The 27,927-nt window shown below is 39.2% G+C and overlaps 1 protein-coding gene across 1 annotated transcript in view; it reads left to right on the forward strand.

Moving 5' to 3' along the window:
- IL1RAPL2 (interleukin 1 receptor accessory protein like 2) overlaps window positions 1-27,927 on the forward strand; it is a gene marked incomplete at its 3' end in the record, with an annotated part of 1,022,399 nt that overhangs the window by 464,429 nt on the left and 530,043 nt on the right. The window contains exon 2 of the mRNA XM_084259248.1: window positions 13,608-13,881. Coding sequence (XP_084115374.1) covers window positions 13,608-13,881 — 274 coding nt within the window. The remainder of the gene's footprint in view (window positions 1-13,607; window positions 13,882-27,927) is intronic.

Below are 27,927 nucleotides of genomic sequence, written 5' to 3' on the forward strand. Positions count from 1 at the left end.
AGATACAGTGGGTAACAACTGCAGGTTTGTTCAGAAGTGCTTTGGGGACAGAGTCAAAAGCAAAGCAGAGATGTGTAGGGTCTCTGGCTTCTAACTCTGGTTTACATGGGACTTTGCAGGAGGCATTGGAGGTTGTTAGGCCTTCATGGACTGGTGTGGGGAAGGGTCAATGAATCTGATGCTCTTTGTCCCTGTAGTCCTAACCCTGACAGTCTGGGCTTTGTTTATCTCAAGGGGTTTGCAAAATGCCTGATCTCAGCCTTAGATAAGTAATCACTAACAGGAAGCTGTGGCCTGGCCTGGGTGGGCATGCTTATGTAAATCATGACCACTCTGTTTTACCCTCTAGAGATCTTTCATCCACCTTGCATGTGGTGAATGATGTTGGGGTGGTGTATTTGGGGTTTCAACTGCTTCTGAAGCAGACTTCCAATGAATCATTTTTTATTGTATTTTTTTTAATTGAGGTGATAACCTTGATTTGCAATACTATATGATTTGGATGAATAGGATCCCACCTCTTCAGATGTATGTTACCACAGCACACCCACCAACAAAACACCCGTAGTCCTTCACCATAGTCCATTGGGCCCCCTCCTCCCTTTGCTCCCCACCGCCTACCTCTGGTAGCCTGTCACTTTACCCTCCTACCACTTCTAGAAAGAAAGCTTACCTTCCATTCCCACCTGTCATAGTTGACAGATCTCCACCCCAGTAAAAATTCTCTGTTCTTTCTGTCAGTGAATGTTTCATTCATTCTGACATCATCATCATTCACATCTCCAACTTCACAGGGAGAGGAGGCTCATGTCATTCCATCCATAGTCTTCCAGGCTACATCAGTTTAGTTGGACCTCATCCAAGGATGTGCTGGACATGTGCAGGCTGAAAGGTTAGCATCACTGTGTGATGTGAAACACTAGCTGCATAAATAGCTGTAATGTTGAGTGTTGACATGTGCCTTCCGTTGAGCAGAGATGGCGGGTACTTAATGATGGAGAGGGTGGTGTTGCAGATGGAGAGTGAGGAGAGCTCTGGCTAGTACCAGGATAGTATCTTTATTTGTATTTTTCCTTTTAAATTTTTGTTTGCTCTTTGGACCTAGGCTACTAGGAAAATAAGTGCTAGAATGAATGATTAAAGAAACTTTTTGAGGCATTCACTGGGCACCAATACTCTACCAGATATTTCTGGCCTGAGATACTTCCACTGAGTCTTCTAACAACATCAGGATAAATATCAAGATTCATCCCTTCCCTTCCCTACACTGGTCACCACACTCCTGACTGTATCCTTATCATCAGCTGCTCCATCACCACGTACTGCCTCTGCCAGTGATCATTTTCTGGTGAAAAGGAAACCTGGATTCTTCTCTGATATATTGTAATAATCTCATAGTGTAGAAATATTAGTTACATATGCTGAATATTCCCATTAATACTCAAGAGATTAATAGTGATGAAGACAGTGGGACTTGGACTCAGACTGGCTCTGACACCTCACATTTCATTTCCAAGTTTGTTCCAGTGTAACCTGGGGATTTCTATAATGCCTATTTCATAAGCTTGTTGTGAAGATTAAATTAGTGAATGCATGTACACTGCTTAAATCAATGCCTGGTACACAGTAAGGAGCCAAGATACCCTCCTGTTATTAGTGCCATTAGTCCTGCAATGTAGCTGGTTCTAATGCATTTATTTTTTTAATTCTTTTTTAAAATATTTTATAGATTTATTTTTTTATTTATATAATAGCTGGGGTACAGGCCAGAGGCGTGGGAGGGTGAGAGGATTCACCAGATACAGAGTGGGGAGCAGAACAGGCAGATTGACCAAAGTACACTGCTGAGGGGAGCAGCAGGCGCGACAGGAGAGGTCTGCTTCGCCATGTGGGTTGCTCCCTGGCCTGCCGGGAATCGAACCTGCACTGCAGTGGCTGTGGACAGCTTCACAGCAATGCGCTCAACCCGCTGCACCACTGGGGGGGCCCTGGTTCTAACTCATTTAAACTGGACAAAGGTCCTGTGAATTTCTGCTTAGTTTACTAGAAACTCTCATTCCCAATAGTAGCATTAATTGTAACAATAGTACTAAGACAAATCCAACGAATTTACCATGGCATTGATGCCTCATAATTATGTCCAATTTACAGATGTACACCAAGATTCTCAGCAGTGGTATTACCATTATAATATCAGTATAATATAAATTATCAATGTTTCAAAATTACCTCCATTTCACAGGTAGAAATCTATAACACCATTATTCTTATATTGGTATCCCTTATGAGGATAAATGCTAAACTAACACTAATAATAATAATAATGACAATCACAATTATAATGTTAACCATATGACAGAATTATGCCTTTTCCTGGAGAGGAAATGACTACACTAGAGTTACCAGGGGTGGCAATTGCTCTTTTTTTTTCTTTTAAGGTCAGAATAATGAAAGTACCTGCATTTATGCTTTTCATCAGTTATCCTGATTCTGATGAGATGAAAAGGTTAACATCAAAATTTCTTAGCAGTATAGAATTAATTTATTGTTAATTATATTTATTAGTAACTTATTCAAACTGTGTTGCAGTTACTATATAATATTTGTGATAAATACTACAATTATGGTATACATAATAATAATAATGCAGTTGTAATCATAATTAAGATTAATGAGGTAGTCTTAGATTAATCATATAATGTATAGATGAATGATACAATCATTTAATTGTGACCTTAATTATAGTATTTGATAATAGGAAGTTAATTTAATCAGTCATAATATAAACACAAAAATAACGAATGTACAGTAATTATCGCCAATTAATAAAAGGTAAAGCATAACACAAGCCTTTCTAGTGGTGCCTACTGGTTAACTAATTACAAAACAGTGCAACATTAACATTACTAAAAGTAATAGTATTATGGATATACTATAATTATGCCCTTTATTCATGGGGGCAGCACTACCCGGGGTACAGTCAGATATTAATCGTCCAATGTTAGTGTAAATGCATATACTACCATTGTGGAGCTTCCTGCAAACCACACCCATTTCTGTGAACAGAAAAAGCGGGCCCCCACGCTGGATAGGGAAACCAATTAGAGTTCTCACACTGCGCAGATGCAGACTTTATCCAGGAAGCGCTCTCATCCTGGCGTGGCCATTTTCCTGACTCAGAAGACCAGAGTCAGCTAAGTACCTGGTGCAGCCTCCTCGAGAAATGTCTAGGCTACCTTGGTACTATGGGTATGTACTCCCAGTGCCCCATCCCCCACCCCAGAGCCAGTGCACAGGCTTCTGGAGCTGGAAGTGCCCAGCACCCCTTGGCGCCCCGCTCCTGGAAGCTACCTTTTCTGGGTGGTCGTAGTGGCCTGGTAATCCAGGTTGGCAGTGGTAGGGACTTTTACTCCTGGAGAGCATGCCTGCCACACCTCGCCACCGCGTGGAGAACAAGACTGGTGGGGGCGCCATTGGGGGAATCAGTGGGGAAACTGCTGCCGCCTTCCAGCGTGATGCTGGGATACACTCTGTGGACCACTTGCACTTAAGCATGGGAAAAATGGGATCTGGTGTGCTGGGGGGCGGGTGTGAGGGAGGAAGGGAAGTGCTCCAGAATCTGGTAGCTGTGTCTGCAGATGATGGGAGTCCAGGAGGTTGTCCTGCCGCTGGTCACTGTGGCTGGTCTGGACTGGAGGCAGTCGATTCCCCATTTCTGACTTATTTAAACAGATAAATGAAGGAGATTAGCTACCAGTGCGCCGTGTGGCTGTCTACAGCAGTGTTCTAGACTTAGCGGGTAACCGTTAGCAAAAGCCTGGAGGCTGCAGAAGCTTAGATAGTTTTATGAATTATCTTAAAGGCCCTAGCATGGACCAATTTGGTGACAAATAATAAAAAATATTTACCAACTAACACAGCAGCTCTCACCCCAAACTGACTCTACTGACCCTTTTTAGGATAATTACAACTTTATATAATAGCTGCTTTAGTTTGTGATATTTTATATGACATTTATTCAGATGAATGATGAAATTATCAATATTTGACATTTTGACTTACTGAAAACAGCAGTGTCATGATTCAACCTATTATAGTTAACTTATAGATATTAATATATTTAGCTGTAACCATTTTACATTATAGATATACATATATAACTACATCAGATATAAAATAAATGAAACATATACAGATCTATAAAATATAAATATGTATTTTTTCTTCGAGGTACCCACATAAGTATATAAGAATCTAAAGGTTAGAAGGAATAGTAGTTACTTGCAGACGGGGCTTGGAGATAGGATGGGACATTGGCTTGATCTGCAATGTTTTATTTCTTTAATAAAGCAAAGCCACTGAAAGCAAATTGGATAAAATTTAACAATGTTAATTTGGGGTGTTGAAATCATAGGAGTTTGTAATATTCTTTTTAGTTCTCTAACTTTGAAATGAAGAAAATACTCAATGATTGCCAGAGGGAGAGTTTCCAATTGAGCACATGTGTAGCTCATCTTCTTGACCAAAGACCTAACCAACCATTGCATAATCCATTTTATTAGTGCTTAATTAGAGCTTGTCTAGTTTAATGCCTCTATTTCTTTAGGGAGCAGAAACTGGCATTCCCAAAGTCTGTGTCTTCTTGAGGAGGCAGAGGACGAATGAAAACCCAAGGTTTCTCCTCTCCAGCTTGCTCAATGCCCTCTTCATCTCTTACCTTGGCATTGGGGTTTAGAATGACAACCCCAAGGGCCTTACAAATCCTTAGACCTTCCAGAAAGATTTCATTCTTCAATGATTCATTCCTAAGGAAGATACATGAATTTAATGTTCTAGAGAAGATTTCTAACAACTCAAATGTTAACATTCAGATAACATGGGAATTAATTAACCAAAGCAGTTGACTCCATTAGCACTTAATTTTACAAGGATTCATGGATGAGATAGTCAGTGAGATTAAGTAAGGGTCTGGTTCAGCTGGAGATGGAAAGCACTGAATGGCAAGGGCCAAAGCATAACTGCTGTCTGACCAGGAGAGCTAGGGGAGTCAAGCAGGGAAGAGGTCAGCTGGGTACTCTCAGAGAGTGTTAGGCTGCTATTTTGATAGGGCAGGACCTGATTCGGAAGGGGTTGTGTGATGGACCAGGTGATTTCAACTTACCAAGGAATTGTAAGTTCTGGAGCAGGGTCATCACAGAGTTTATTTTCTTATTCCTATGTCTAGTGACACTTCCTAATGGAAAGGTCACCATTATTATTCATCATGATTACATTCGGGCCTGTCTCCTGGTGTGGGTAGAAACAGGAGGAATCTTGGAATCTTCAGGGTGTTTTGACAGATGCCAACAACTATTGATGAGTTGTGAATTTGGGAACAAAAACATGGTTTAATTCCATGAAATTTAGTGTGACTTCTATGAGTGTTGGGTCAGGAATGACACAGTGCAGGTTTTCTGATCCCATGCAGACCGGGTAAAGGAGGAGTCGGAGTCCTTAGTGGGTTTTTGCAGGTCTTTTATTGGGATTTACCCGGTACACAACAGGCAAGGGAGCTGGGGGGCCGGGAGGCTGGCAGTCCTCCCAGCCCCCACCCAGCAAATCCTCACTCTATCTGGGTTCTCTGGCGTTCTCTGCTGCTTCTCAGCTTCTCTTTCGGCTTCTGCTGGCGTCCCCATGATGTCACCCTTAAAAGCACAGTCTCAGCCCAGGTGAATCCCATCCACCTATGCCCACACCCTACTCCAGGTGCCCGCCATCAGGCATGCATTCAGGACCGCAAGGATCCATCATCTTTCCTGATGGTGGGAGGGCAGAAAAGCCTGACATTTTCTTTACCCTACAACGAGCAATGGATAGGCCCTTGTCCTAGGGATGCAAGGTCAACGAGACACCTTTCTAGCCGGGGAGGGAGACATGTAGGCAAGTACATGGGGCGAGCACCACAGGAGAAATAATTCACATTGGCCATTAAACACTGTGTTTTTGAGGATGTGTAGGATCTCAGTAGATTGGCACAGAGGTAAAAGGGATGCTAGTACAAGCAACCAGAGGAGTAAAGGCAGAGACATAAAATGGTATGTTCAGAAAGTGGCAATTTAGGTAAGCTGGGCAGCTGGACTTTGGATTTGCCTACCAGAAATCCTTGAAGGTTTTGAGTAGTAAAGGTGTATGGTCAGACACTTCACAAAGATCACTTCAGTTGCAGCTTAAATAACACATTGGAATGGAAAGTTGTGCAATCATTTATAAGGATATTGCAGTTGTCCAAGCAAGGTAGAAGTGCCTGGGCATTCATATCTATGAGGATGGAGAAGAGGGAAAGCATTTGAGTAACTTTGCAGAAATGACAAGCTTTAATGTCTTATGGGAGGAGCTGGGAAAGGTCAGTGGGAAGATTCAGAGATGATTTCCAAAGTTTTTGTCTTGGATGGCTGCAAACAAGGGAGGTGGAGTGGATTTGGCAGAGGAGACTAGCTCATTGCCAAGCATCCTGGATTTTCTGAGGGTGCCTCAGAAAGCCTGCTGGAAGTGTTGGCGGGCAGTGGTGATAGCCTTTTTCCACGGGCACTTTCTCTTCTGCAGCCTTCAAAGTAACATCCATGCAGCCCAGAAGAGGTGTTGGCTAGTGGCTGATTCCCAGGGAGGCGCGTCGGGAGGCTCGTCAGGTGTCAGGTAATCAGGAGTGCAATAGTTGGTTGTAATGCGTCCCCGGACTTCACCTCCAGAACATAATTGAGACTCATTTGTCAGATAAAGATCGAAGGAGTGATCTTGACAAAGCATAGCACAGATCCTGTAATGAAAGGGAAATGAAGATGGTTGCCAGCCCATTATTAAGCGTAATAACTAGGTTGAAATGAGATGAAGAACTTCATTTAGGCAGAACTTTCCCATTGACAAATAGTAGGGGGTAAAAGTGTGAAAGCAAAGCATATAATCCAATTCATAAAAAAAAATGTAGAAATGCTTTTTAAAACCTGAAGCAATAATCACTCCTTGTGCTTATAGAACTGGAACGGGGGATAGTTTCTCCATTGATGGATGCTGATGCACAAATGAAATTTACAAAATCAAATTTTTTTTATAGTCATGGAGCTTTGCATTAACAACGGCAAAATAACTTTATTATATCTAGGCTGGGAGGACAGGGCACAGGCCTCTTACATCATGGACAACACGACTTCTTGTGCTTGGGAGGGGGGTGCCCACTTGATGGAATAGTGCCCACTGTAGTGGGTATCAATAAAAAGAAACTTGTCTTTAGGTATGTGTTTGGGGAGACAGAGAAACGCAGGGTATACTACTCATACACTGAAATATTGAGAACAAGGAGAGTAACATGTTCACTTGCTATAATGCATATTAAGTACAAATGTTCAGATAAATACTTGGTATTGTTCCTAGATTATAATGTTAGGAATTGGGTAGTCTTCCCTAGAGAGTGAATTTTAGGTAAATCAATAGGGTCAGATAAAATGTAGCTAAGGTTAGATCTGATATCCAGAGGTTAAATCAAATATGGAAATAATTTATAATTCATTGATTTGTAAATACTGTGTGTAGTTCCTAGGCAAATAAGTGACATACATTATTTGGTGACTCTTATTCCCACAATGATTATTATTTGGGGATATATCCAAATAATAGCTGGAAAGTCTACTGTACGGGCATGAGCTCTTGGGAGAATATATGTGACAGTTGGATAGCATCAAAGAAGTTTTATTTTAAAAGCTCATGGGCTAAGATAAGGAGTATAGAACACAGTACATCGAACACATTGTTCTGGATTAATACTGGAGATTCTGGAGTCTAACTCATGTGGATTGGGGTCTAAACCCTGTCACTATAACCTGAGTAACCTTGAGCAAGCCACTTAAACTCTCTGAGCTTTTCTCTTTAGTAAAATAAGAGACATGGGTCCCTACACCCCAGATTTCACATGATAATGAAATGAGAAAAATACATGCAAAGCTCTCAGCACAGTGCCTAGCTCAGTGAACGCCAGTAGAGGCTGTTGTTGCACTTTTTTTGTGCTGTAGCATTTACTTGGTGTATGCTTAATGTGGTTTTCCAGTGTAAGCAGGATTTCAGCTCCCTGCTCCACTTTGGACTCCCCAATTCAGCCACAGTGGTGTTTCTTCATGTATACTGTGATTCCTCCCCAGCAAACCGCATGTGGCAGATAGCAAAATCTTAGTTTTGGAGGTTAGGTGGGGAAAATGTAAGTGCTACACAAAAACTTGGACAGCCCGCCCTCTAGTGGTCTTTTAGTGAATTGCCCCCAACAATTGCCCTGTTTAATCACAAAAGGGAGAAATGACCTTAAAAATGAATAGAATATAGTTGCATAGTTACAAGAAAACAACTGTATTTAAGAACTGAATATTTTTTTTTGTTGAGGAATAACTGACCTATACCATTATGTTTTAGGTATACAACATAAAGATTCGATGTTTGTATATATTGCAAAAATAAATGATCACTACAATAAGTCTAGTTAACATGTCATCAGACATAATTAAATTATTTTACCTCGTGATGAGAACCATTAAAATATACTCTCATCGAAACCTTCAAATATGCAATACAGTGTTTTGGTTTTTTTTGAACTTTTTTTTTTAAGGATTTATTTATTTATACAAGCACTGGGGTACAAGCCAGAGGTGTAGGAGGGTGAGAGAATTCACCAGAGACAGAGCAGGGAAAAGAAAAGGCAGAAGGGCCGAAATACACTGCCGAAGGGAGCAGAGGACAAGACAGAAGAGGTCTGCTGTGCCATGTGGGAATCTCCCTGGCTGGCCAGGAATCGAACCAGCACTGCAGAGGCTGCGGACAGCTTCACAGCGCTGCACTCAATCCGCTGTGCCACAAGGGAGGCCTGATATAGTGTTTTTAAATATAGTCACCATACTCTACATGATACCCTCATGACATTTTTTTTATACTTTTTGACTCGCTTTACCCATTTTGCCTACCTCCTCATTCCCCACTTGTAGGAACCACTTATCTGTTCTCTTTATCTATGACCTTCTTTTATTTTTTTGAGATGTCACATATAAGTGAGCATATGCCATATATAACAAATAAATTTATTAATCTCAGTCACACAAGAAACTGGTATGGGGTGCAGTTTGCAGGCAAAGGACTTAAGTTGCAAAGACTGTTAATCATGATGTCTAAATATTGCACAGTTTTTCATGTACATTAACCATTTTGCCTAGAGGAATTTCCAATTTGGGACAAAAAATCCAGACCAGCATTCTGTGCATGGCTATATGTCCTCTCTCCCAATAATAAAAATTCATTTAAATAGCCATAGAGTCTATAATTTTATTGTACTCAATAATTGTTTTCAAAAAATAATATAATTGTTGATAATAACAACTTATCTTCTTTTGGGGACTTGTAAACTTTCCACAGGCCTCTATTTTCACAGCAGGTGGATGTAGCAGGATTTGCTCTCTCTGTTATATGAAGTAGCCCAGACTTATCTATAAGGAGACTAAAAAGATTTGCTTTGGTGCCCCCGGGCACATTGCAAGGGACTACATTGACTCTCATCCCTTGGTATCTATTTCCTTTTGGTGAAATAAATGGCATGCCCCCTGATGTGTCCTTTGCATTCCTTTTCTTGAGACTTCATGTCAGATTTCCTAAACATGCTCTTGTTTTGTCATTAGGAATGAAAACGATTAAAGTAAAGACCTGGGTTTTAAAGAAGTGGCTAACTTTGCTCCACTATAATTGTTTTGGATAGCTCAGATATTAAAGCATTTCTGACAACAAGACTAAATCAAGAGTAATAACTTGTGAACCTTACATAAATCTAAATCAAGGAAGTGGAGGTGAGATTCTAAGGAAACGCCATTGTTCTTTTAAATACTTGAATTGTTATTCATAAGACCCAAGACTGAATAGAGAGTAGATAATTTAGAATAGGAGGTATCTTCTAATGGAATGACAGGAGTATTTATAACTATACGGATTGATTGTGAAGCATGCACTCATATACTTTGAAAGGGTTTGCTCTGTTGCAAGCTTCATTCCAACTGCAGAATTTTGCTTTTTTTTTTTTTTGGGGAGGGCAGAGGTGGGTGTTTCCCTTCTTGAACAGTTTTTCTTTATACTTATTGGTCAGTGAGACTCAGTTATCAAACTGCATGTAGGAGATTTTGTTTGGAAACTACTTTCCAGGAGCAAACTTCAACAGGTTCAACTGGAGTTGGACACTGAATAGGATAAGAGGTTGTGGATCAGAGGATGAGAGGTTGACAAGGTCAAGGTTGCAGGTTCACTTTCTCTGTGGGTTACTCAGTCCCACTGGCCATAACCTGTGCACTGTCAGCTGCTTTACAGATCTGTTCCTTCAGCTATTTGCCAACTATGCATGAAGTTTCAGCCTGCAAAGGGTTCTGAACGTGTGGCATGTTATCATAAATTCCTCATGCCAGAAACAAGATTCGCATTGGTGACTTAATGGTGGCACCTTTTTGGCCAGTTGACTTGCAAATACTCTTTCTCCCTTTCCTTCCTTCTCATGACCCTCATTACTTACAGTGCTTCTCTCTCAACTGCTGGGTTTCAGTCCCTTCCTGCTGCCTTGCCACCTGCCTTTTCAGCTCTCTTCAGTATGTCCCCTCTCAGTGGCTTCCTGGTCCCACATCCAAAAATAAAGTACTGTGTTCTATTCTATCCTCTCTTACCCCAGTCTCAGTGATTTTTCATGAATGTCAATCCAACAACAAAAAATCATACCACCTTGTTAAAATCTAGTTGTGATTCTCTGTTCTCTAGATACAACGCTGCAATGCCTATACTCATGGGAATGGATTTTTACTGATGAAAGTTGAGTATGGAAAATATTTGGTGGTAAGAAGACCTGCATGAATTCCAGGTCTCATGCCCTATATTTTTTGGGAAAATTCCCTGAGGTCTTTTGAATCCATCTATTGTAGCCTTGTATTGTTTGTAAATACTAAAGGAAAAGACTAAGGAGGATAACATTTGTGAATGCTTTCCCAATTATTGCCTATTGACTACTATAGAACTAAATAAGTGCTCTCTGCTATTGAATGCAAGGAAACAGAAAGAAAGGTACCCTACATTTAATCAAATGCATTTTGTTCAGAAAGTAGTTAAAAGGAAATGAATTCTCATTGTCCTCTGAAGGTTTTTTCTTTTCAAGCTACTTGTAACAGCAGCTGAATGTCTTCAGCTGCCCTTGAGTATAGTGTCACTAATGGGTCACACTTTCCTGTTAGTACTGTCAAGGTGTAGATTATGCAACTGTCATTTAGAGGCAATAACTAAAGGATTTTAGGGAGCAACTGGAAGAAAACATTCTGAAGGTGTTTTTTTTTTTTAATCAAGTAGAAAATTATAGGGGTTGATGCTTTTTTGCCAAGTCAAATTTGTTAGTATAAAACAGTTGCAGTACATCTTAGGGTTAGGAGAGAAGACCTGGAATAGCAAGGAGTCTTTAAAAATTATCCTTATATTTTATTTGTTTCCATAAACCAAATTTTAAAACTAAATGTTTAGGAGACTTGTGTTTTTGAAAGAATGTTTATAGCATGACCTCTCGTTTCTGTGAAGGCATGGGAAGAATATCACACATAAATCCATCAAACGGAGTTAGAAAATACATTAAAAATGATAGACTAATGAACATGAAAATTATATTTAATCCAGGGGTGGGTCTCTAGTAATATACCAAGAACCAGAAAGTTCAAGGAATGCAAGTTTCCCCTCTGTTCTTGACAGTTACCAGGGTGAATAATTACCTGTAAACTACCAATACCAGAGAATTTATAAAACAGTCCTAGGAGAAAGAGCCAGTGATGTACACATCTTTAGTCCAATCCAGTTGTACCTCTTTAATAGGGCACAGTGGCCATCAATATCCATATTCATGAATCTGCTCTTTTAATCCTCAATGGAAGTCATATGTCCTTCAGTATAAATTTAGAATGAGATATTTATTTAATGATTGACTTATTCCTATGGAATGCCTTACACACTATAAAAGGATTTGAGGAACCTTACAATAAAAGCTGAGATGCAGCAGTGCAGCAAGAAAATGAACTCGGAAAGAAAGATCAGAAACCACAGAGATCAGAAACTTTCCTGTGTCATAGATTCATTTATCAAAAAAAAGTATAATATTGTAAATAGGTACAACAGTTGCCAGCAACCTTGAAATCTATCCAAGCCCCCTGTCTATAAGTGTTTTTGAACCCCAGCTCAAGAACCCTTTCATATAGAGAAAGCAAATCCTGAGGTAAAATAGTTACTACACTTGAGCATTGCCTTTAGCTCCTAGTTTCCTGTCAACTGAGGTTAAAGGATAAACATACTGGGTTACAGAGATGGCAACATCTAAAAAAAGAAGCAGATCAGTTCACAAAATAATCAGGGAAACGTGTAATTTTTAAATGGCAGTGTTTATACAGTTTAAAAGGATTATTTAATAAAGGGTAATCAAGTAATATAAAGGAATGTAGCATAATTTGATGAAATTCTTTGAAAATAAGCAATTGGAGGTAGAATATCTGCTAATTGTATTGACTAGCATATTAAATTAGTCACATAGTCTCATTTCCAGCTCTTTTGAAAAAGAGGGAATTTGCTGTATACTTTCTTTAATGGTAGATTTTACTCACCTAATATTATTTGATTAAACCTGATACTAGTATAATATATTCCCATGAGTTTATACCAGCTTAGCAACTAGGGAGGCCTAAGGGTATAAAAAGAAATCAAACTGTGATTAAACACCTGCTATTAATAGGCCATGCCATGGAAAACTGGCATGTAGATAATGGCAAATAATCACTGTAGGTGCCCTCTGCTCCCAACCCGGACATTTACTTTCTTCAAGGTAAATAAATAACACGGTGGTTCCTGTGACAATCACAGAGTTAGTATCGAGTAGGGCTTGTGAGCAGTCTCTGGAATCAGATGCTTGGTTTTCCAGCAATTATTAACTGTGTGACCATGGGCAAAAGTCATTGCACTTTTCTGAGTCTCAGTTTTCTCATCTGTAAAATAAGAATAAAAAAGTGTCAGTGTCAGGGCTTTTCCTAGTCTGTACCTGGGTCCATGGAGGTTTCAGTTTTGTGGGAGTCTTATGTCTATAAATTGCAAGTCACCTAAAATTAACATATGTGTGTCACTGGTGCAATCAATCTCTCACAATCCTGAGAAGCAGTTACTACATGGCTTGCAGTAGTCATTCTCTCGCCAGGCTGCTCTGCTGAAATTAAGACAGTTGGGAGGAGCCCAGGATCTCCCCATGGGTCTGAGTGCTGGAGCCATGCGGTGGATGGATTGAGCCCCAAGCAGAGGTTACCATACAAGGTCAGAAATATCCCACAGGCACATGGGTAGAGCAGGGATCCTGCTTACGCAGGTTTAAGGTGGCTCTTCGTTCATCTGATGGGATCACTGGGATAATTGAGGTAGCTCATGTTATCTATTAAAAAAGAAAACATTTGATCCCTTGCCTGGCTCATCTTAAGTCCTCAATACAAGTTCACTATGATTGTTGTGTTTCCCATTTTTAGCAATGCTCATTACATCTCATGCCCAATCTGGTTTTCTTTCAGTGGATGGCTGCATTGACTGGTCAGTGGATCTCAAGACATACATGGCTTTGGCAGGTGAACCTGTTCGAGTGAAATGTGCCCTTTTCTACAGTTATATTCGCACCAACTATAGCATGGCCCAGAGCACTGGACTCAGGCTTATGTGGTACAAAAACAAAGGTGATTTGGAAGAGCCTATCATCTTTTCAGAGGTCAGGATGAGCAAAGAGGAAGATTCAATATGGTTTCATTCAGCAGAAGCACAAGACAGTGGATTCTACACGTGTGTGTTAAGGTGAGTGTTGCGTGGAAATTTTATTTGCACAGCTGTATTTTGATTTGGTTTCATGTGCCTCTCATATGCAGTGTTTGTGAAAGTTGCACTGCATGTGGAGCTTTAGTAAATTCAATTCTAATTATTTGTTGGAAATACATAGCAAATTCTTATCAAGTTTTCATAAGATGGGACTCCCACTATTCTGTGTGCTCATTTAATTTAGAAAATTTTGTGATTCATTTATTCCCCAACTCCACCCTTACCCCAGGGTATTTTGAGTGTTAACAGTTGTTTTTGGGTAGAGCCAGTTGGCTCAATCATCTTGATATCTGGCCATGAAAATGACCTAAAGTATCACTTAGGCCAAGGTCTGTCCTTGTCGATGGAAAAAATCTCAAATGCTGCTTGGAGATCTTTTTAGCAAATGCAGTACTGTTGAAATTCTTCATAGATTTGCTTTGTGAATGTTGAATCCACTGTATTTAAATATTGAACATGGAACCCTGTAGATACACAGTCATCCTGAGTTCCTGGGTACCGTTCAGGGAAGGTATCACAGGTATTATTCCTGTTGATAAGAAATTTACAGTGAAAAGCAAATCTGTTTTATCCTCAGGGATTCCACAATATGTCCTTCCTTCCCCCTCCACCTCAGTGCTAGGATCTAGGGTCTTGCAGCTCAGATAAAGGACTGCATTAGATATTGAAGTAGGTGTCTAAATGACCTTTAAACTACCTTTCGATTCTGCCATTTTGGGAGTCTCTGATCTGGCTCACCAGGGACCTATACTCTATTATTTGATTTTAACTTCTTGAAAATGCAGACCCTTCCTATTTTTGTCTCCTGTGGATGGACTTTATCTGATGCCAAAGCTGTGTCACCTCTTCCTCAAAATCACTTGCAGGCCCCTGGTGAGGCCTCATTGTTCAAAAGGCCAAGAGAACAAGGTGGTGTATAAATAGAGAATCTTCTTGATGCTCTAAGAATCACTTGTGTGTGTGTGTGTGTGTGTGTGTGTGAGAAGTGTTGGGGAAGTAAATGGTGAGTTTAGTCCTTATGGTGGGACAAAACTCCAGGATATTGACAGAAATAGCAATCATTTGGTGATAACCAATATTGTCTCCTACTTGGGCAGCTCTTGGCAAAGTTGACAAGTGGTGTAATTCACCTTCAGCAACTTTGTATTCTTTTTTTTTTTTTTTTTTTTTTTAATTAATAAATTTTATTTTTATATTCCCCATACAATTGCAATCCCCCCATTCTGACCCCAATCCCTCCCCTCCCGCCCCCCACCCCCCAAAAAGTGTCTCTGGTTCATAGTTTTTGTTGATTTTGATTTTCACTTTCTTACAGTTATTCATTTTCCTGGTCCCTTATTTAAGTTTTCTAGATCCCTGCTATGAGTGAGACCATCCGGTATTTTTCTTTTTCTTTTTGGCTTATTTCACTGAGCATGATCCCTTCCAGCGTCATCCATGTTGCTGCAAATTGCATGTGTTTATCTTTTTTGAATGCTGAGTAATATTCCATGGTATATATGTACCACATCTTCTTGATCCAGTCATCTATTTTTGGGCATTTGGGCTGTTTCCAAAGCTTAGCTATTGTAAACAGTGCTGCTATAAACATAGGGGTGCAGGTGTTCTTTGGAATTGATGTTTCTGTGTTCTTTGGGTAAATACCTAGGAGTGGAATTGCTGGATCCTGTGGAAGCTCTATGTTTAGTAGGTCCAGAAATCTCCACACAGCTCTCCATAGTGGTTGGACCAGTTTGCACTCACACTTCTTATAGGCTGCTACTACTCTTTCTCAACTCATCCCCTCTATCCATCCTCATGAAGTCCTGCTAGTCTAAAATAGATCTTTTTCTCTCCCTACTCCATTTTCTTTTTTGTGTGTTTTGTTTTCACAAATTAAAAATTTTATTTGCAAAGCTTCAGCCCACTGTGTTATCAATTACTGAATCTATAATTGCTCACTTCCCCTGCCCTGCTTATGTCCCCAGCCCTGCCAAGCTCTCTTCTCTCCCTCTACCTTCATTCCCATGCTCTAAGCAGTGTTATCAGCTTAGTGTGTATCCTTTGCATACCTTCTCCTTCCTCTTTTTTTTTTTTTTTTTTGTGGGACCCTCTCCGGTGGCCGGGGAACTGACTGGTGACGCTGCAGAGGCTGTGGGCAGCCTGGCAGCCCAGCGCTCAACTGCTGCGCCACCAGGGGAGGCCCTCCCTCCTCTTTTAATTGTATAAACATATATGCCTGGGGATGTTTTCTCCTCATTGTTAACATCAGGAAAGGAGACGTCTATATTTATCTGCATTTTGTTTTCAGAGTAAAAATACATAGTGGAACTTGTTCCAAGTCAATTGATAGCTCACTCATCCTTTTAAGTATATAATATTGTCTTTTGCTTAACTCACAATTTAGTCAGTCGTTTCTCATTGATGTGTGTGCACTTTGTCTAGTGTTTGTCCATGCAAAGGAAGCTATAGTTAATTAAAAAAAACCTCCCCCCTCCCTCTTGAGTAATACAGTTGATTTCCAAGCCCTGATAATCACTACAATTCTCTGAAACCGACAAAGTGAATAAATCATTGCCTTGAAAATATTTAACATTTTCCCTAAACTACTTTAAATATATTTTCTTTTCAGATACAACATCAGATGCATTTGCTAACAACAACAAAGTGCCCCCTCCATGCTTTTGCATAAGCTTTTAAATTGTTGATCAGTTTTGGATTTACAGAATTATAACAGAAAAAATATAGAGTTCCTATGTGCCCCCTATACTCATTTCTCCCTATGATTGACATCTTGCTTAACTATGAAGTATTTGTTGTAATTAAAGAACCCATTGTGGCACATGATTATTAACTAAAGTCCATATTTTATTTATATTTCCTTTAATTTACCTTAATGCCCTTCTGCTGTTCCAGGATCCCATTGGGGATACTGCATTGCATTTTGTTGTGATGTCTCCTAAAACTCCTTTCGGATTTCTCAGACTTTCCTTGTTCCTGATGACCTTGATGTTTTTTGTAGTACTGTAGAAAATCCCTTGATTTGGATTTATCTATTTTTTTTTCATGATTATACTGGGTTGGTGTGTTTTTAGGGAGGAAGATCACAGAGGGAAAATAACATTCTCATCCCCTCATATTAAGGGTACAAAGTACCATCATGATTTATCGCTGTTTATAAAGACCTTGATCACCTGTCTCAGGGTAATGTGGACTTTCTCCCTTTACATACTGTTCTCTTTGGATGAATGTATTAGTATTCACAGTACATACTTGAGGAATGGACAGCTATGCGCCATCTGATTAAGAGTGTAGAATCTGCATAAAATGATTTGGAATTCTTTTGCATGGCTCTTGGTCTCTTCTCTGTCATTCATTCAATCTTTTATTTACGTCATTATGGACGTGCAGATATTTAATTATGTATTGCGTCATAACCCAATAATACTTTATTCCCTGACTCATATTATTTCATCTTTGTCTATTGTAAGCTCTTTTGGTTGGAACATGTGTCTCTTTGACATAATCTCATCATTGTGGTGTTTGCTTTCTTTTTCTTGCATACAAGCATTAAAGGAAGCTCCAGGCTTATGTTGTTTTCCTACTCCAGTCCTAGAATCAACCATTTTTTCCTAAGGAGACCTGATTCCTTTCCATGGAAGGAATCTAAGACTGGGGTACTAGATTTGCTTGTTGCTACTAGGGTGTCTTTGTTTCTAGATCCTGTCACCTGATAACCTATAAACTTTTAAACAAATCCTAGTACTATTTCATGAACATATGGGATTGCCTTTTGCCCCTGAAATCCTTTCCTATAGGTGGCCCTCTCTTTCAACTACATATCAAATTGATCTTGTTTGTATCTATTATAGATATTACCTAAATCAGTGATTTTCAACTCACTTCTAGATTAGTAGAAGAGAAAGGGATGGTATTTCACTGAGCAGAGGCTTAGATTCAAACATAACTGATGACATCCTTTATTCAAACAGCATGTCTTAGGGAGAGATTGGCGTATGTGGAACTTTTGACTATTATTTCTCATGTATGCCTCGGTAAGAAAAAGAACTTGGGGAATCCCTGTTCTAAAGGAAGAGGCAGTCTTTTGTCAACTCACAGATACAGAAATCTCTTCCAGAATGACAGAAGTTAAAGAATTAGCCTTTGGCTGTGAATAATAGGCATGAATTTCAGATTTAGAAGTAGCCACTGATTCCAAATATGTGCTGAGTGAGAAATTCACTTTGTATAAGCAATTTTATACAATTGACAAGAACGTGGTATTTTTTAATTTAAATTTTATTTTTATATTCCCCATACAATTACAACCCCCTTATCTTGACCCCAATCCCTCCTTTCCCCGCCCTCCACCCCCCATAGAGTGTCTCTGCTTCATAGTTGTTTGTTCATTTCGATATTTTCTTTCTTATAGTTATTCTTTTTCTTGGTCCCTTGTTTAAGTTTTCTAGATTCCTGCTATGAGTGAGACCATCCGGTATTTTTCTTTTTCTTTCTGGCTTATTTTGCTGAGCATGATCCCTTCCAGCTCCATCCATGTTGCTGCAAATTGCACATGTTTATCTTTTTTGAATGCTGAGTAATATTCCATGGTGTATATGTACCACATCTTCTTGATCCAGTCATCTATTTTGGGGCATTTGGGTTGTTTCCAAAGCTTAGCGATTGTAAATAGTGCTGCTATGAACATAGGAGTACAGGTGCTCTTTGGAATTGATGTTTCTGTGTCCTCTGGGTAAATACCTAGGAGTGGAATTGCTGGATCATATGGAAGAAGAGCATGGTATTTATTATGAAAAATGCTTTGGATTGGGCAATGTTCACCTGAAACCTCCAATTTGATACAACTTTAAAGTAATTATGAATGATTTTTCCTTGCTTTATTGAGCTCATTGTAATTACTCTATTTCAGTGTGTTTAAAAAGGCAGATGTGAATTATTTAGTAAATACTCTCCACCCACTTGAATCATAGCAAGAAAAGCTTACTGTCTGTGACCTTTCAGTAGCCAATTACTCATTTTTGTGTTTTTCTTTGGCCAGTCTCAAGAGTGATTTGATGAATTTCTCAGCATGTTAGTGGGTTAGTAATAGAGGAATGATGAAGTGAGTCATCGTTTGAGAGGCAGAGCCAATCAAGAATTACTGACTTACCTCCTTCCCACCTGAATCTTCAATGGAGGCACTTAGTAAGATAAAAATGATGAGAGTAATCTTATTTGACAAAAATCTCGCATATCACTTTCGAAACAACTGTAGCAAGGGGTGTCTTAAGGTGTGCATGAAGAGAGATGTATCCATGTAATTCTGAATTGAATTCACAGTTATTGAACAAAATGATTACCTATAACTGAACATCTATTGAAACCTGTGTGTTTGGGGCTAAAAATGGGCACGTATAGAGAATCAACTAAAGGTTGAAAACCACTCTGATCCTTTTTCTCTCAAATGAAATAAACACATAAGTAACTACCTTCTTAAATGGAAATATAATCCAACAATATAATTTTGTTTTTTTTTAATAATCCTTGAAATAAGTGAGGTTCTCAAAATCTGTACATACCACAGAAACACTTCTAAAGGGTTTGTTAACTGAATTTATCCATCTCTGAGGCATAACATTTGCCTTGCTATGTGTCACATTTGAGTGTTTAATATGCCAGCAAAATAATGCCATTAGAGGGGAATTTTTTTATGGGGAGTTGGGGGGAATGGGGGTAGATTTGAAACAAGAATTGTAGCATATTGCTATTTATTGAATCTATACAATAAATATATGAGGGTTCATTATATTCAGGTATTTTTTTGCATGTGTTTGAAATGTTCTATGATGAAAAATAAATGTATGTATAGTAGTTTTGCTAGATTTTGATGACCCTTAAATGATACCTATAATTGCTTATGTACTATATATTTAATGTTTTATGTTTCAATCAACAAACATTCATTAAGCAGGCTCTGTGGGATTTACTCTGTCATATTATGAGGAAACCTGTGTAATTGTGAAACTAATTGTGAAAAGTATTGTTCTAGTCTACCTAAGACTTGAAGAAATAGATTTTATCACCTTCCACCCTCCTACCCTAGTCCCCACCATAGTTACCAAGAGCTTTTCAAGGATGGTGAACATGTCTCATAATTCAACTGGAGCTTAACTATTGATCCTTGAGAAGTTTAGTGTCAACAAATCAGTTGCCAGTATAGCAATTTCCAGGAAAGCATATCATTTCTGGTAGGAGAAATGAAACCCTGAATCTTCCAGAATTAATTGACCTTAGAAAAAATTCAAGATTGTACACCAGGGTCTCAAGACAATGGCAATACCTTCTCTGACCTGTGTAGGTTATAGTGTGATGCAATTAGTTGTTTATTCCTCCTGTTTTCAGTTATAAACAAGAGTTCCTGATTTACTTATTTTTTGCAGCTGTTATGCATAAAGGAACATATGTGACCTGTAAACACTACTTTTTCAACCTTTAAAATTTCCTAATTTACTTGTTTATAAAATTATAGGTAACTTAAGTAGAAAATTAGTATCAACTGGAATTTATTTTAATTTAATTAATAGTAGCTTAGTTAAACTTAGAAATATAGCCATGATCTTGTATATTCGTACTGTACTGCTCAGAAATATAACATTTTATTGTACAAAACCTATATGATGTTGACTCCATTCAGTTTATTGGAGGCAATCAGATGTTTATAAATTAGTCATTGTGCAGGATTACATGCTTTGTAAGAATTGATGGAATTAAAGGGCTATATTTGATCATCATAAAGCAAGAGTTAATTTTTATTTTTTAAATTTTTTAAAGATTTATTTATGTATACAAGAACTGGGGTACAGGCCAGAGGTGTGGGGGTTGAGAGGATTCACCAGAGACAGAGTGGGGAACAGAACAGGCAGACTGACTGAAATACACTATTGAGGGGAGCAGTGAGAGAGTTAGGAGAGGTCTGCTGCGCCATATGGGTTGCTTCCTGGCCAGGGATCGAACTCGTGCTGCAGTGGCTGCGGATAGCTTCATAGGTTGTGTCTTAACCCCTTGTGCCACCAGTGAGGGCCATGAGTTAATTTTTAAATAATTATTGATTATCTAATTGACACTGGTATTTTCTTTTTTCATCCCTGTATCAGTAGGCAAACTTCGGTTTCTCTTTTATGATTATTTTTCTCATACCATATTTTGAATTTGCATCTCTTGTAGTTGTCTTCCTTCCGGCATAATTTAAATATCATAATCAGTCATTTCAATCCCTCCTATATTCCCTGGCCCTTTCTCTCCATTCCTTCATGTTGCTGAGTTGTGAAAAACATAACGCTATTTAGACTAAACTCTCTGTCTATGCTTTCTTCTTTATCCTTGCAGCTGATCTTAGCCTAGGGAAAATTATAATAACGTCGACGGGTCTCACTTTAAATTCATCATCGTGATCCTCAAATGGACCCTTAATGCTGTCAAATAGTTTCACTGTATAGCCTTCATGCATCCTGTTCCCCAGTTTCCTATTACTGTTTCACCTCGTTTTCTCTCTTTAAAACTCCAACATCTCCTCCCCTAGTTTCACATTTCATTGAAAAATTGAAGCAATTAGAAGAGAATTTGCACTGCTTCCACCAACCTACTGTCCTCTCGTACCTATATAGTCTGCTTCTAAGTGTCTTAAAAGCAAAGACGAACCTTGCGCCTGTGTAAGGCCAGTAATCACTGCACTGGAGCCTATCCCTTTTTGATTACTCAAGGATATCACTTGAGCAATTCTTCCATTTCCTATATCATGAAATATTCTGTTAATGCTGTATCATGTATATCAGCTTACACACAGGTCAGTATTAATGTGATCTACAAAAATCTCTCAACTCCATTTTTGCTGCCAGCCCCTGCCATTTCCTTACTTCTATCTGCAACAAAACTACTTCAAAGAAAGGGTGGTTTTCTCTCAAATTATTGCACTCCTCTCAACTAATGGTCTATTAACTCCATTCCAATCAGAATTTACCTCCACCACTCCACCAAAATTGCGTTTATCTGAATCCCCAGTGATCTCAGTAACACTCAATCCAACAGTTGGATCACTCATTGTTCAGTCCTCCTGTTTTCTTGATCAGTGCATTGGGCACAGCTGAGCACTTTTTTTTTTCTTTTTTGACACATTCTTTACCTGACTTCCAGACAATCTCATTTTCCTAATTATCATCCTACTCATTAGTTACCCCTTTACATTCCTTTGCAGTACCTCATATTCTCCCTGACTCTTAGTGTTAGAGGATCCTACAAGGTCTGATTTTCAGTTTTTGATCTCTACTCAAACTCACTCCCTTCGTGATCTTTTATGGTCTTATAGTTTTTAATAACATCTGTACACTGATAACTCCAAAATATATACCTTCTAGTCCAGGCCTCTCTTCTGGAACATAGGCTCTTTTATCCAACAGATTTTTAGCATCTCCATTTGGTGTCAAAACTAGAAAGTTGAAAACTAATGATCTTCCTCCTGTCTTACCATGGTTTCCTAGAAAACAGACTTTGAGAGAGCACCTCATGTGTAGTAGGAAGTGCCATCCTAGGGAAACAGGATTGAAGGGAAACAGAGGTGAACCAAGGAAGTAGGGACAGTATTCAAGATAGTTGATCCAAAAGGAGAGATGGACGTGAATGTACCTCTTTGCTTCCATCTCCTATCATCCATGGGGTTATCCCACAGGTGTTAACACCTTCAAATTTGGGGAATTGGCACCTAGCAAGGTAAGACCTGCATGACAGGAAGGATCCAACCTTGTGAAGATCCACAGAAAGAAAGTTCCAGTCAAAGTGTATAGCAAGTGCAATGATCATGAAACAAGAACCGGGTGCTTATGCTTAAGGAAGCCAGAGAAGGCTAGACTGGACAGAATGCATTGAGCTGCGGGAAGTATTCTAGATGAAGCTGGAGAGGCAGGCAGGGGCCAGATCCTGTTACACGTTATTGGCCAGGAATACGAAGTTTATTTTTATTTGCAATCAGGCAAAAGGAGAATGTTGTATTGTATCTGTTTGTTCAATTTAAGCTGGGAGTAATATGATCAGATTTAACTTTTAAAAATGGAGTGTAAGAGCCTCCTTGGTGGCACAGGGGTTTAAACACAGCACTCTCAAGCTATCGCCCGCCACTGTAGCACAAGTTTGATCCCTGGCTGGCCAGGGCACAACTCACATGGCGCAGCAGACCACTCCTGCCTCGCCCACTCTCCCCTCAAAAGTGTATTTCAGTAGATCCTGCCTGTTCTGCTCCCTACTCTGTGAGAATCCTCTCACCCCCTACACCTCTGGCTTACACCCTAGTTCTTGTATACATAAATAAATAAATTTTTAAAAAAATGGAATGCAAGGAGACAAGCACAGAAAACAAGTTGGAAAGCCATTGTATTAGTTGAGGAAATACTTGATGGGTGGAGGGGTAGCTATGGCGATGGCAAGGATGATTTGATAGGACATACTGATATATTGAATGTCAGAAATGAGAGAAATAGTTGAATAAAGGATGATGACTCTTATGGTTTTATCTCAAGCAACTGAGTGAATCTGAAACTGAGTGAGAGAAGTCTTGATGAGGGGAAAGAATAATAATTTCTACCTCAGGGATACTGATAAGCACGTAGCACCAGTGCAGACATAGACAAAGTACTCAACACTTCTGTGACACTATTATGACACATTAATCTCATTTCTTATTTTACTAACATTCCACTATAATATTAGCTATGATTTTTTCCCTCTTGTTATATGGCAAATACTGTGACTCCTCAGAATAACTACCTGTGAGGTAGTTCATACCTATTGAAGATGATACAAGTGATACTCATAGAAGTTAAAGAACGTGCCCTTGACACATGGCTAGCAAATGGTGGAGCTGAGACATGAAGCCAAGTCTGTCTAGCTCATGCACATAGTTTTCTCTGCTGTCTTTTTTATTACTTATTTTTCCTGTTCTTTAGCGGTATCTGTATATCATAAATACTTATATATTTCTGTGTATATTTCTGCTTGTATAAGTTCTGTGATTCTGTTTTCAGTTTTCACTTACACAATGTAGTCTTGTGATGTTGAAATTCTGTTAATTAAAGATGGACAACACATAGCAGTGAAATAGGGATACTAAGTTCATGTTAAGGTTAAGTTAAAGAACAATTTTTCAGAGAGAAAATCAAATTCCTTGTCTTGCAAAGTTGGAAATGCTTTGTGATCTACTTACCAGTTTTCAACCAGGATGCAGAAGTACTTAATAGTTGTTTTCTACTAAAGAAAGGAGATGGAGTAGCCCTCTCAGAAATAAATCCTTAGCTGGTTCTTTCCTTTTATATCAAACGTCTAAGACAGAAGACTTGTAATAAGTTTGAGAAGCATGTGCATCAGTATATATGATATCACATTGATTGTGACCATAATCAAGTGTTAGGTGTCATATTTTTTTTTTTTTTGTAAAGAACTCATTGCATGAAACCCCCTTCCTGCATTGACCCGAAAGTTGCAGTATTCCAGAGTGGTAGAACAAAATGACTGTGTATTCCTTCCTAACTTGAGTTTTATTTTTATTAAAAGGGATATTTTATTAATTATATCATTTCACATATAAGGCATCTATTATCCATTAGACAAACAATTATTGAGCATCTACTCTGTGAAAGGTAACAAAAAGGAAAAAGTTGAATTGGCAAGACTTCTGGCTCCTAACAGACTAAAAGGGGTATTGGGATATGTGTAAAAATTACAATCAAATATAGTCAAATAAAAGGTAGGATCCCATGTAATCAGCACAGAATTGTATCCTAGGAGAAAGTTCAGCAACTAAACAATTTCAGTAGTTTGAATTCTTAAGTATTGACTGAAGTCCTTTAAGAGACATCAAGGGTTGCCCATTTTAACCTCCAGGAACATTTAAAATTATTTACATTATTTTCATGTTCAATATCTCTTACATACCTAAGCTGCCCAGAACGTACGTCATTTACTCCTCATTCCGTTTTTTTTTTTTTTTTTTTTTTTTTTTTTTGTGGGACCCTCACCGGTGGCCGGGGATCGAACTGGCGCTGCAGAGGCTACAGGCAGCCTCGCAACCCAGCGCTCAACCGTTGCGCCACCACGGGAGGCCCTACTCCTCATTCTTATTCCCAACTAAAAACTTATTGTGGCGTGCATGCCCAATTTTTTCCTCTCTCTCCTATTTTCGTTTTCCATCACTTGGATTGATTTTGTTTTGTTTTGTTTTGTGCTCTTTAGAAAGACTTGCTCTTTTTTCCAGTGTAATCGAACTAACATTGTTCCTTATGATTCTTCAACTCTTTTTGTGCATTATACCTATTCTGCACAGTAAAAACCCAGGGAATGATGTGGCATACCAAACACCTATAGAAATTGCTGGATTTGGAGTGACCCATTCAGCCAAAGAGACGAACATTGTTAGAGGGCAGAGAGAGGGTGAAAGCTACCCACACTAACTTAGGGTCTTATCTTCCACCAAACATGACAGTGAAATTTCCCATTAGAAACGGTATGATAAAATAGTAGTAGTGGAGAGTAGGGGAAGAAAGCTTTTGACATACAGAGTTAGGGGTGTTGAGGATCTAAACAGGCAGCAATTGTACAGGTATTCCCAAGCAGAGAAAAAGTGTTCAAGGGCAAGTAGAGACAAAAATCAGATTTTGACTAAGACATTGGTCTCCTTGAAATTTCCATTTCTTTTCCTTACCCAGTGGAGTTGGGAGTTTCTTCCAGCAACATCATTTTATTACCTGGGGGCGGGGGGGACTTTGGTTTTGCCTGTTCTTTTTTAAATTTCTAACTTTGATGTTGCAGTTACATTGTTGATCTTCCATATATGCACTTGTTCCACTCATCCTCCACCAGACCACCAGTGCCAGTAAATACCCCCTTTGCCTCCTACCCTGCTCTCTCAACTCCCCCCCCCCCGTTCCCTGGGGTAACCATTAAATTTTTTCACTAAGTCCAAGATTTAGCCCTGCTATATTTTGCCTGTTTTATGTTTTTTTGCTTATTTATATTCCACAGATGAGTGAAACAATGTGTTATCTGTCTTTCAGTTTCTGACTTACTTCATTTAACATCATCACCTTGAGGTCTATCCTTTTGGTCCCAAAAGCCAATATTTCATTTTTTATAGCTATGTAGTATTCTATCAAGTATATATTCCAAGACTATCCACTCATCTATTGCAATTGTGGACTGTGCTGCTATGTAGATAGGCTTACATAAGTCATTTCATATTATCGTTTTCCTATTTTTAGGCTTAATACCTAATAGAGGTATTGCTGAATCAAATCATATGGAATTTCCATTTTTCTTTTTTTTTAAAGATTTATTTATGCACAGAAGAACTGCAGTGTAGGCCAGAGTTACAGAGGATGGGTGGGGGGCGTGTGTGAGTGGATTCACCAGAGACAGAGTGGGGAGCAGAACAGGGAGATCTACTGAAATACATTGCTAACAGGGAGCAGCGGGAGTGACGAGAGGTCTGCTGCATCATATGTGGGTTAGCTCCCTGGCCTGGGATTGAACTCAGGCCATCACGGTGTGCCTTCGAGGTTGTGGCACTGAGACTTAACCCCTAGGCCACCCAGGAGATACACATTTTTATTTCTTTAAGTCTCCATACCATATCACAGCAACATCACTTTTAAAGCTGTCTTAACTCTTTATATTCCCATCACTAAGTATGCTAGCCCGAGGTCTCAAAGGCTGTATCAGATGATCTCTGTCGGGTTTGTTGTGAATATTTAATAATCAAAGTGAATTAGTTGTAAATTAAATTAAATCCTTTCCTCTGGACCTAGAGAGAAAAAACCTTAAAAATGGGTGTAATATATGAACTATAAAACCAAATATGAAACCCAAATTTGAACGGACTGCATCTTTTACTGGGAAAAAAAAAATGTTATGAAAACAAGTTGTAACACCAGACACTTGTGTCTGCTGCCCTTCTGAGATTACTCACCTTTCTTTCCAGGTCTCCTACCTCGGTCCACTGTCCTCCCTTTGGATTTCTTTCCATTAGGACCCATAGCAATTGGGTCTTCCATGCAGACTGATGATCCTTTCTTTCCCTTTCCCCACTGTCCACCCCCAAAATACTCCTCAATGTGTCATCGACCGGAAGCCCCCTGCCAGCCACTGTGTTCTCACTCACTCAGATGTGTTGTCTAAGGGACGCACAGGCTGGAGCTCACTTCGTTCCAGTTCCCTTTGCCACACAGATCAATGTCTATTTTCTTCCTCTCCTCCTTTCCCGAAGGACTAGGTGACCTTTCCAAACCAACTCAAACCAGTAAATTCACTTTATTTTTTATTTGTGAACACTTTATTATTTTGTTTTCACAACACAGAAGTTTATAAAGTACTCCAAAAATTTTTTTTGGTGAAACAAATTTTTCCATACTTTTTAAAACAAGCTTACTCAAGCATAAATCCATAACATAAGCAACCATAAATCTATATATCTGGGGCCTCCCCGGTGGCGCAGCGGTTGAGCGCTGGGTTGCGAAGCTGCCCGCAGCCACTGTGGTGCCTGTTCGATCCCCGGCTGCTCCCCGGCCACCGGAGGAGGGTCCCACATGGCGCACAGACCTCTCCTGCCGCCCACTGCTCCCCTCAGCAGTGTACTTCGCTCCTTCTGCCTGATCTGCTCCCCGCTCCCGCGCTTCTGACTGTACCCAGTGATTGTATAAACAAAACAAACAAACACACAAATAAATAAATCATAAATAAATAAAAATACATGCCTCTTTAAAAAAAAACTTAAAAAAAATCTATATCTGCCTATCGTATATATCCACACTTACACAAATTAGAGGCAGTGAGTTTTACAAACAGTAAAGGGAGCCTATCATGAATTTTTTTTCATTACACAATAAACATGGCTCCAATACAGCACTGTGCATATGGTCTCATTCTTGTACGTATTTCTCGTGTTGTCGTGCTTTCTTCAGTTACCTCAATAAGGGTCCAAGCTTCCCCCATATTCAAAAGAACCCACTC

This window comes from Talpa europaea (genome assembly GCF_964194135.1).
Source record: "Talpa europaea genome assembly, chromosome: X".
Taxonomy (NCBI): Eukaryota; Metazoa; Chordata; class Mammalia; order Eulipotyphla; family Talpidae; genus Talpa; species Talpa europaea.